The 12,024-nt window shown below is 39.7% G+C and overlaps 1 protein-coding gene across 1 annotated transcript in view; it reads right to left on the minus strand.

Moving 5' to 3' along the window:
• Positions 1 to 12,024, minus strand: part of Dhc36C (Dynein heavy chain at 36C) — a 369,284-nt gene that overhangs the window by 188,253 nt on the left and 169,007 nt on the right. The window contains exons 20-22 of the mRNA XM_083142304.1: positions 7,832 to 7,968; positions 4,995 to 5,225; positions 2,721 to 2,886 (exon numbers count right to left, since the gene is read on the minus strand). Coding sequence (XP_082998430.1) covers positions 2,721 to 2,886; positions 4,995 to 5,225; positions 7,832 to 7,968 — 534 coding nt within the window. The remainder of the gene's footprint in view (positions 1 to 2,720; positions 2,887 to 4,994; positions 5,226 to 7,831; positions 7,969 to 12,024) is intronic.

The raw sequence follows: 12,024 nt of genomic DNA on the forward strand, positions 1-12,024 counted from the left end.
TGCTGATTTAATCCACAGAATAAAAACAAGTTTTTCAGAAATAGTTATTAATTGCATTCTTCTTCTGTTTTCTCTATTTATTGCCAATAATTCACTTGCAAGTATCATAAAAACTTTTTGATTTGCTGTTATTGCCCATCTGCAATAGTACGGTAATCCACTTGCTTCACATTTTGACCAACCGGACCCAATTGTTGTCAGACTCACCTGACTAATGAAATGATCTTGCTACCAAAGGTTCCAAATTCAAGTATTGGCCTTGGCATGAATGTTCTTTTGCAAGTGTAATTAATGTAAGGTACAGGTAAAGTTCCCAGTACACTTTGCACCATGCCATGAAGGCACATATTGGGGATTGTGAAGGTAAGTCTCCAAACATTCTGGATCCTGGCCATTTCTGGAGGTGAAGTGATCAGCACCATGCTCCAGCTACCTTTACCTCTCAGGGTTGCCCCCGGTGCACATTTATTTGAGGTTCAGTGAACCCCAGGGACAAGGCAAAAAAAAAATCCGACCTTAGGTCACCCACCCTGGGTGCAATTGGCCACAAGTGGCAGATGCAAAATAAGAAAAATACCCCCAAAATTAATATAATTCCCTCAATTTCTATACATTTCTGTGTCAATGAGCCAATATGTCCAAATTCTTTATTCTCACTTGTTTTTACTCTTCGAATGTTGACCTTCACAGTTTAATTTCTGATTCCTTCAAGATGTATCTCATGTAATCTATGAGGCCCATCCAGAAACTAAGTTTCCCTGGGGCCGTCTACAGAAAGAAACACAATTGCAATGGAAATTGTTCAGCTATTTTTCAACATACTCCCCACCGGAATTGAGACATTTGTCAAACTGTGGGATATTTTGCAACCCTGTGTCGTAGAAGTCTGCCGCCTGGGATCGGAACCAGTGTGTGACAGCCATCTTCACCTCCTCGTCCCTTTGCAAATGCTGACCGGATAGGAATTCTTGAGGTGTAAGAAAAGATGGTAATCACTGGGAGCGAGATCCAGGATATAGGGTGGATAGTCAATCACCTCCCAGCGGAACTCCTGCAGAAGATCTGTTGTGTGCTGAGCAGTATGTGGTCGAGCATTATCGTGCAGCATGACAACATCGGCACTGAGCATCCTGCGCTGCTTGTTCTGAATGGCCCGTCGCAACTTCTGTAGTGTTTCACAGTACCGTTCAGCATTCACCATCTCACCTCTGGTCAAGAACTCGATGAGCAGAATGCCCTGTCTGTCCCAGAATGCTGTGCACAGCACTTTCCGCGGTGACACAGTCTGCTTGAATTTCGTCTTGCATGGAGATCCACTGTGACGCCAATACATATACTGCTGCTTGGTTTCTGGGGTAAAGTGAGCGACCCACGTTTCATCGTCTGTGATGATCTGGTCCAGAAACTCGTCGCAGTCATCATGGTACTGCTGCAGAAATGTCAATGCTGCTCCCATGTACTTTGATTTGTGTTCAGGTGTCAGTTGCTTTGGCATTCACCTGGCACACAATTTCCGGAACAACAGGTTCTTCGTGACGATTTCGATCAACAAGGAGCGATAAATCTGGGGAAAATAGCTGCTGAGTTCCGTAATCCTGAAGCGATGGTTCTCCACAATGCACTGCCACACCTGCTCCATAAGGTCGTCTATAACAATGGAGGGCCGCCCACTGTGCTCCTCATCATGCACATTTTGCCAACCTTCTGCAAATTGCCTGCACCAGCGACCCACCATCTGCTTGCTCATGATGTCTGTCCAATAAACCTGACACAGCTGACGATGGATTTCGATCTGTGCTATGCCTTGTGTGTTCAAAAACTTTATCACCAACTGAACTTCACAGTCGGCGGGAGCTGGAATAAGAGCCACCATCTTCAACCGCTACTACGGTGTCAGGGAGTTTTGCCTGTTGTATACGATTGCCACGTCATGCATCTCTCACGTATCTGCACTAACTTCTCGCAATGCATGGCCTGCTATCTGTTGGCCATTCGGAAACTTACTTTCTGGATCTGCCTCGTATTTTTGTCAGCAATAGTTTAATGATATAGTGGAACCACAGGTAAAAGAGCATGTACAGACTGTGCATAGTACTCCCATGTGGAGGGAAGGGGCAGAGTGGAGCATGCCTCCTTATGGCCCGAGTTGAACCAATGGAGGCGAAGAAGCATGGAGACTTTTGTCCGAAGGTTCTTTTGCTTGTGGTTGCTCTATAGGAACTCCCAAGAGTTAAGTTTTGTGGGCACTGATATAAACAGAAATTCTCCTGTTCTCCTCATCCAGGACTAAAAATTCTAAACATTACTAACAAAAACTAAACATAATATCCCAAATTCAAGGAAATTGTCACAAGACAATAAGCACTTAAGACAATACCTGTAATGAACAGATATACACAGCCTGTATAAATAACAAATTAACACAAAAAAGTAGATAGTTTTCAAATGAAATTGTTTTTGAACAGATAATTTATCTGGTGAAGCAATTTTCAACAGGTGTACAGAAAAATTAAATAGATCACCATAAATAAAATTGTGTTCGTTGATGAATATGCAATAATTTTCAACTTCTCTCAAATTTCTTCTCTTTATAATTGAAAACTAAACTAAGAAAATCTCAGTGACAAACTATCCCTGTACATCTAGGAAAGGCAAACAGTTAAAAATAAGATAATATCAGCAGTCTTTGGGGAAAATAGGAAATGCAACAAATATCTTACCATAGTCATAATGATATTGTGAAGACAATTGTTCAGAACACAGTCTGTAAGTTGCAACTATCTTTACAGACAATGAACTTCCACTCCTGAAGCCATACGACAGCAGCTCAATTTCAGCAATCATTCTGTAGTCAGGAACCATCATTGCAACTGGACGAAATAGAGCCTACAAGGAGAATAGTCATTACTTGGTGCTTTGAAAAATAAATAAGAATGCAACATATTAATCGGTACTCTAATGGTATTGGTTGATATAAGCACATTGGTAAGATTGCTTATAAATTAACAAATTTGATAAATACAGCCATTTTGTGATTTCCTAATGAATATAAAAAAATAATAAATCATCTTGTGAAGTGAATGTCTAAATGTCTAAGTTAAATTTTCTGAGGAAAAGAACATGTTGCAACCATATCAGGGTGGCCACTCTAGGACCATGATAAAATTCAAGTATAATTCCCGGTTTTCAAGGCGAACTTTTCAAAGATTCAAGGGTTCAAGCAGATGCTTCAATTGAATGGTATATATAATTTAAAGTGCAGAGCTTACATTTGCCATTTTACATACTCAGATCAGAAATACATATACAAAAACAAGACACAAATGTTATGGAATATAGTAATCTATGAAAAATTGTTAATTGTATAAGAATTTAAAATTACCTAATCAACTTCAAGATATCTTATCAAAAATCTTCCGTATGTCAGATAGATTGTTCTGCAAAGGACACTAACAAACCAAACAGATTGAGATAATTCTGTTATATTTCCACACAACTTACTTTTCTTTTCCTTCCTTGATAAAAATTAAAGCTAAACTGTGCAAAACTTGCCTCAGGGCATTAATAAATATGTATCAATTCAATGGGATTTGGATTAATAATAACAGTTGCAATTTTTCACGTCTACGGAGAAAAAATTCAAGCATAATTTATGCATAATTCCCAGAACCAATAATTCATGCATAATTCCCAGAATTCAAGGAATTCCTGATGAGTAGCCACCCTGCACATACATTAACTATTCAGATTCTTCGTGAAACACTTGCGGTGTTATATAAGATTGGTAGAATATTGATTTTTCATAAACAAGATAACACAGATAAATGTTAATAGTTGCTAAAAAGTATTTATATGTGTGCATACATTTTTCATCCAATTCATCATTATCCTTTGCCGTTTCTTGCCTCTGGCTGGGTCGGCATAGAAGTCAAGGTTCTCCAATTTTTCCTGGTCTTCCACCACTACTGTCTCTCCATGCTGTTCCAATCTTGTCCTCGTCCTCTTCTCCCAACTGTACCTCCCCAATGGTGTAATGGTAACATCGTCGCCTTGTGATCAAGGGATCCCAGGTTCGATACCTGGTGGAGGCACATGGCACAGTGGTTCGGATTCCACTTTAAACTGTAGGTCCAGTACCGATTAGTCTTTCTGTGCATAAAGTGGACTTAAAACCACAAATCAATCAATCAATCAATCAATCTTCTCCTAACACTCTCCACTATCTGCTCTTTCCACCGACATCTTGGTCTTCCCCTTGGCCTTATTCCTACTCCTTGTGCATGGTAAGCTCTTACTGGTAGTCTTTCTGCATCCATCCTCTTCATGTGTCCGAACCATCTCATCTGTGCCTGATCTATCCTGTTCTGAAGTTTCACCACTGTCTGTCGGATCTCCTCAGTCCTTATTCTATCCCCTCTAGTCTTCCCAATATACTCCTTAAAAATTTCATCTCCACTGCCTGCATCTTTCTTTTGTCTCTCTGTCATTGTCCAAGTCTCTGCTCCATACGTAATTATTGGCACATAGTATGTTGTATATTACCTTCTTGCATTTCGTAGGTACGTCCCTGTTACATCCAATTGAAATTGCAAAATAAAACAAATCCAGGCTTAAAATGAGAATTGTGGCCTTTTTTCACACATTACATGAATTACACATTACATTTTTAACACATTACATGAATAAAAAAAATAGAAATGTCATGAAAATCCAAGATACTTGTGTTTTGTCCATATAAAATGCATGTTTTCCAAAAGTTTGCAAGACACATGACACATGGATTAACCTGACATCTACATGCACATTGCACTGTGCCATGAAGACACATTTAGAGGATGTATGAGTAGGGGCCTACACATTCTCGATCATTTTGGATGTTATGTCATATCAGCACCACACTCCAGCCACCTTCATTAATCAATATAACACTGCTGATTTTAAAATTTGTGCTACTGCTACAATTGCATGCAGTATGAATGGGGAGAAAAACTTACCTTTAAATTATCTGGCAGTTCAGATCGCCCAGCATATCCAGGATTCATAGTTATGAACACGGCACATGTTGGATCTAAAGGAATGTCAGTTCCTTCAAACATTATCCTAGATAATCCACTGTTTATACCTCTCTGGATGGTGAGAATCTGCTGGGCCACGACTGACAGGACCTCCAGATCAATGCGGTTGAACTCATCAAAGCATGCCCATGCTCCACAGCAGGACAGTCCCTTAAAATATTAAAAAAATATTCTCTTAAGTGCAGGGGTGTGTGGGATCACAAAAAATTGGTACCAGGATGAGGAAAAATATTTCCAGCCCCAATCTAGACTTCGGTAAATGATTTTCTGAATTTTCGGGATCCCGAACAGTCGGGGACTTCCAAATGGTCACGTTTAAAAGTGGTTAATTCTCGATGTTTTCTGTTTTGTAAGAATTTGAAAGATCTTGGAAATTTATAGTTTTTATACCAGATATGCAAAAACGATAACTTAAAGAGAAAATGGCATGTAGAATTCAAGGATTTCACAATGTTGGGAAAATTCGAAAAATTTCCAAATTAGTCATAAAATTGAGAATTTTTACCATCCTGAACATTGGAATTAAAAAAAAATTTCCATCCCGATCCTGTCCTCACCAAAAAATGTTGCTCCTGTACACTCCTACTTAAATAAATAACATTCCATTTAGAAATACAAATTGCTTGCGAATACCAATCATACAGAGGTTGTTCGCTTTATATCCGACCATTGTCGATTCGGTGCGTATCATGCTGGAACTATGGGTCTGCTGGCGGGAGCAGTGTTGTGTCTGACCTTGTAGGTGCGTGAGTGTTGGTATTGAATGTTATGAAATGGCACCGAAAATCAACCGGTATTGGGAGGGTTACATAATGGCCCTTTTCCATGCTAAGTTTTCATACGTACGCATTGTGAAACTGCATGAAAAGTACCTGGCGGGTTCCAAATGGAAGACAGTTGTCACAATGGATGAATCATATGTCCATCTCACTGCTGGTGGTCACATTTGGGCAATCACATACTGTGACATTGACGGCAAGGGGCGCAGCAACTTTGTTCGTCAGTGAAGGAAAGTTTCCCTCGTGGCTTTATGGTTGTGACGGGATTCGGATATGAAGGTAAGTTGATAATACGCAAGGTGGACAAAAACGTGAAGGTGAATGCCAGATACTTCCAAGACTCCATTCTGACACCTATCTATCGGAGAGACATCCCACAATTGTATGGAATGGATGCGAACCAGGTGATATTCCATATGGACAAGGCTTCGAGTCATACCGCAAGAACATAACTACATTTTTATCAGGAAATGGCAGAGGAATTAGAATTTCGTGTCATTCCGTTTGAAGACATTTCTGTGAAAAATCCAGATGCCAGTCCAATGGATTTTTGCGCATTTGGACTGTTGAAACGACGTCTTCAACATTGCCGCCCGCGCACCCTGGATGGTCTATGGAAAGCTTGCAGGGAGGAGTGGGCCAGAATTCCCATGCCTGTCCTGCGCCGGAGCTTGCTGCAATGGAAACTGTGATACTGGGCGATAGTCCACAATGCTGGGGGTCCAATAGAACATGATCGGTGGTGGCGGCATGGTATCTCTTAAGGTGAGTACCAGTCAAAAATAGTTGGATATAAAGTGAACAACCTTCTGTATAACTATAATAACAGTAAAAAATTTCACATACTCAAATATAAATACATAGTTCCTTCCCATATACCCATTTAAGTACTGTTTGATACGTACATGAGTGTGAGAAGCCCATGTAAAACTCATACACTTTATTTCAACATGATGAAACAGCATGATGAAAGATATGTTACAAGTAAAGATGAAATATGAATGTAAACGAGTTAAAACTTTTGGGTGCGTTGGTACTAGTGGCCATTTTACAGCTTTCTAAGTATACGAGGAAGAATTATCTTATCTAAAACTGCATGGAAAGGGTAAAAAAAAAGGGGTGTCGGTGAAAAGAAAACCTAGAGAAAGGTTAAGTCTGAGGAAAGTAAAATTAGCACATTAGAGAAGAATATTCCAAACAAGCGTTACATACATGACACATTAGAGGGTCCAATCCTGGCTGTAGATCTCACCATGGGTGAGATGGCTATGTCCAATTCTAAGACTAGTTGAAATGACTTCTTCTCAATGAAAGGGACAGTACGATAAATGTCATGCACCAATAACAAAAAGCTTGTTCCTCATTACATCATCCCAACCTTCCCGACAAGTGGCAAGAAGGGAGGAAAAAACCCATTCTGCAGGTCTCTGATTGGCAGATGGATGAGAACATTGCCAACTGCATCAGAAGACTTGGCTGAGATGTTGCTGCGTGGAACTTTTATGCTTGTTTTATTGCACTGAAATAAAAGTCTTTATGATAGTAACAACCAGTGCACTCCTAAGATCTTAAAGTTCGCCATCTTTGGTTCAACTTCATTTCTTAAATCATCACATGTTTACATATGGCTGATGGCAACAGGATTTTGCAATACAACTGGAATGAACAGAAATAAACACACAGAGATGTCCGAGTTGTTCAAGTTATGGAAGTGTTCAAGTTGTTAACTTGATAATGCTCGAGCAGAATTCCAGGGACTTAATTCAATCCCTACTGGAGTCACAATTTTCACTAACTATTACGTTAGTCAATTTTACAGCTTCTGGTAGTAAAATAAATAGTATAATTGATTTTCTTGTTCATCAGCAATTTAGATTCAAACTCAAGCAAAAATTCATATCTTTGTTGGAAATCAAGGTACTGCAAAATTGATTTAAAGACAATGTAAATTACTACTAACAACTGTAAATTTCTTACTTTGAAAAATTTCCCAAGTGACAAGTAATCCAATCCTTCTGAGCAATTAAATACAACACACTGCTTTGCTACAGCTTTAGCCAGATCCTTTGTTGTTTCAGTTTTTCCAGTGCCTGCTGGGCCTTCGGGAGCACCACCTGAAAGTTATTTATTATATCTCATAATTTAAATTTGACTTATAATGTACTTTTTAATAAAAAATCTTAGAAGCTATGCACATATTATTTCAAGGTGGCCATGGGAAAAGAGAAAAAGGCTTGCTAACATCCAATTCCACAGGCAGATATGCTGATACACAGTAGTATGGCATTGATATATATATAACTTTCAACGGTCACCATGTTTGTCCAAACATTTGTTCCAATGGTACACCAAGGCATCAATGCCTACATAAAAGAAATCTGCGTCAAGTCCCTGAAGCAATGTCATGACGTCTTGCTGAACTGAATTTCATGGAATGTTGAGATGATGTGTGTTTCCATGGCATGGATGCTTACTTTGTCTCTGGTGTCACATGATGCACCCACGTTTCATGCCATGTAACGATATGGTGCAGGATGTAGTAATTTCCCTATTATCATTTATTTTCAAGAACGTAAGAAAATCATTACAATCTCATCGCGTTGCTCTATGCATACGCATTCTGAACTTGCGAGTGTGAGTTGTTGGATGTAGTGTTTCGAAGAGTCAATAGATGTCAGCACCCTTCCTGAATCATCACTGCTAAAAATGCCATCTGGTGAGAATAGGTGCTGTTAGACTAAATTATGCTTTTTCAAGTGTGAATCACTCTTTATCCAGCTTTTGACGAGTCAACTACATGTACTTATGTAATGGTTACGGGCAATGTAAAGTGGAACTTTCCACTTCTTTCTTGACATGGATATGATATGTACTTAGTTCTTTTGTTTGATAATGTGAAGTGCTGATTGAACTTCGAACCAAAGTGAACAACCAAACGACCTGCACAGCTGCATTTTTAATTACCTGTGCAAGCACGTTTTGGACACTAACGGTATTCGTCAGGCGAGCTGTTTTTACTTCTACGAGGAAACGGCATGGTCAAACTGGATACATACCAGTTCCCTGCAAGAATCAACGTTGGAAGGATAGAGCATGTCAAGGACCAAATACGAATCACAAACCGAAGGAAGGAAAAATGGCATTTCACCAAAGTCAGGTATGAACTATTGATACAATCCTAGATGAAAGTGAACCTGTGATAATTTACCATTTTGCAACGAAGCTTCATTCCCCCCTCCCCATTACACAAAAAAAAAACTACACGGAGCTCCTAAAATAGTCATGTACTGCATGTTGCAAGAAAATTGGCAAAATTTAAATTGATCAATCTACATATGTAGTTTAAACTTAGGTAATCTTGACGGACTACGATTTTTGCATAAAAAGGGTCAAAATACAAAAGGTTTATAAGGCATGTAAAGGTTAGTGACCTTCAAGAAAGAATATGCGTTGATAATGTTAACAAACTTAACTTTGTAATTGACATGATCTTGTACCGTTTATTTTGAAAGTGATACATTTATTAGAAATTGCAATTTGAGTAAAGATGATGGTAAAATTTTGTACTTATCGATAATTAAGAGAGAATTAACACATGCTTGGAATCTTGAAGTAAGCAATTTGTTTGCTAATTTATTTATTGAAGTTTAAATTTATTCTTCACTTGTTATGTACGGTGTTCTAACGAACGTTTTATCCATTATTTAAATTGATGTTGTGTTGAGAAAATTCACAAAGATCTACACTACATACTTACCGAGTTGTTGCAAGCACGTTAATGGATGACAAAGAACCGATGCATAAATATTTTGTTTGAAAAGCAATTGGAAAGTAATACTGTGTTAAATGTTATATAAACGAAATAAGGAAAATAAAAATATGTTATACAATTGTTAATCAAAATCTTGACTTCTTATTATTATAATAAGCGATACCATCTCCGCTCAAGGTGCCTTACCCTTAGTGAATGAAGACAGAGGATCTTCGAAATTAATAGGATTTAACCATAAATTGTACAACGTGGAAATACGGAATTTCTAAATTTCACGTACCTAATTTTAAACTGTGTTTACCGTATCCATCATGAACTCACAACTTATATTTTGTACATTCTGCCCAACACAATTTAATGTTTCAGGCCTCTGCGGTTTGCTTCCATTTATAAAATACAACCTAGACAAGCAGAAGTTACAAGGAATGGCACTCCTTCCTCATGAAACCGCATCAAGTGCATGAGAGACAATCCCATCCTAGTAGTTTTGTGACCTCCTGTGAGTTGGCTTAGTCACCCAGCATGAACATGTCTTTCAGTAGGCCAGTTGCTCATGAACGATCTTGTGCACACTGCCCACTGAGATAAGTGCCTTACCAATATCGCTAAGTCGAATGCGACGATCATCTTGAATCAGACCTTCAATATGGCACAAATTGTCATCTGTGGTGGACAAGTTTGGCTGATTGGATCATTGGATTTGATTTGATTGATTTCGTTTATTTTACTTCACGTTTTGTGCCTCTTGGCTAATTTGCAAAGATAGGGATGAGTGATGAAATGATGAAATTGATGAATGGACATTCACAAACAACTAAGCCTGAGCGGGATTCAAACCCGGGACCTTGGTGTCACAGCACGATGTGCTAACCACTCGGCCACAGGGTCTGGCCCGACCGGATCGTTACTCATCTTGCACATCTGTCCTGTCGTTATCAAACTCAGTGCACCAATCCTACACGTTTACATAACATTACATTAGCACCGTACACCTCAACCAGTTCACGATGAATTGCTGCTGGAGAGGTGCCCTTTAGATGAAAAAACCTGATCACACTATGCACTTCCATGCTTGACCATATTTTCGTGAATGCAGCCATCTTCCAACTGATATTGCGAGGGTCTGATACAACATATCTTAAATCGTCTTCTTTACATATCGATCGAGCACTTACTGAGGGGAGAAATGAGAAGGTCAAATGGAGTTTTACAGTTTACTCGGCTAATCAAATGAGAGTAGGAGGAGAAGGGTAGGTGGCTGAGGGATGCGCCAGCACTTACCTCTGCTTCCTGGCGGCGGCACTGGCTGCTACTACCGACTGATTACAACCCAAAATAAGACCTGGTGACAGGGCACCCTTCGCTTAAATAGCAGCCAGTTCCGTTGTACTTTGCAACCTCCGTTTCCTGTGGAATTCTCCTCTGCAAGTCGGAACATTCCAGGAGACGGAGGAAACCGGACGAGAAGTACACCAGGAAGCAAACGTTCCGCACCCGCATCCCCAGCCATCTACACTCCCCCGCCCTGAGGAACCTTGATATGGGGGGAAACCATAGCAAGGTTCAATGGCATATACAGAATAGTAAATGAAAAAAAAATAATAAAATAATATACACCTACACCCATAGATAACGAATAACAGAACATAACCTTTGATAAATGAGAATCAGTCTTTTTTTTTTTTTTATCATTATCGTGTAGAATATCTTCAATTTTGTATTCTCCGTTGAAATTGTCCTTTGGAGTAATACCCATAGATAAATTGAACACAACATTAGGGTACTGTAACATATAGGAACCACTAAGTAGTTTTCCTTGTTTTGTTTTGAAATCCCTACGGTGCGAAACATAACCTCGCTGTAGTCCCTGACGAAGGTTGTCTGTTTGAAAACAGGAGAGCCAAATGAAGAGATGTTATATCATGGTGTGGAGAATGCTGTGTCGGCAGGTCTCCGAACTCAGACGCACGACCTTGTGACGTCATGAACACACATGTAGATAGATCATCTTCGTTTGTCACGTTCAAAGCTCGCAACACTGTTAACTGACACCGAAGAATGCCACACTACGTGACCGGTTGTTGGGTCGGAAAAGCTCCCTCTGTATACCTCTGGTGGAGCGAAAGTCTATCCGAAGATGGTCCGGTCGAGTAGGTCTGCTGATCACTGGCGATCAAGGGATCCCTTGCCGTGGCACTGGGGGGGGGGGGGGTTCAATGATTCAAGCCCTAGGTGCGTGGGCTTGTCACTGCTGAACATCTTCTGTCCAAGGTGAAATAAGTCTTTCCACGGCACACTGCTGATAATATGGCATCTTCCGCTGCAGAATCGAGAGTTCAGGTCTGACTGGTAATTAGAGGATTCACGTTTCGGTTCCTTGCGGGGATACGTAGCACCA

Source organism: Lepisma saccharinum, chromosome 20 (genome assembly GCF_977018435.1).
Source record: "Lepisma saccharinum chromosome 20, izLepSacc3.1, whole genome shotgun sequence".
Lineage (NCBI taxonomy): Eukaryota > Metazoa > Arthropoda > Insecta > Zygentoma > Lepismatidae > Lepisma > Lepisma saccharinum.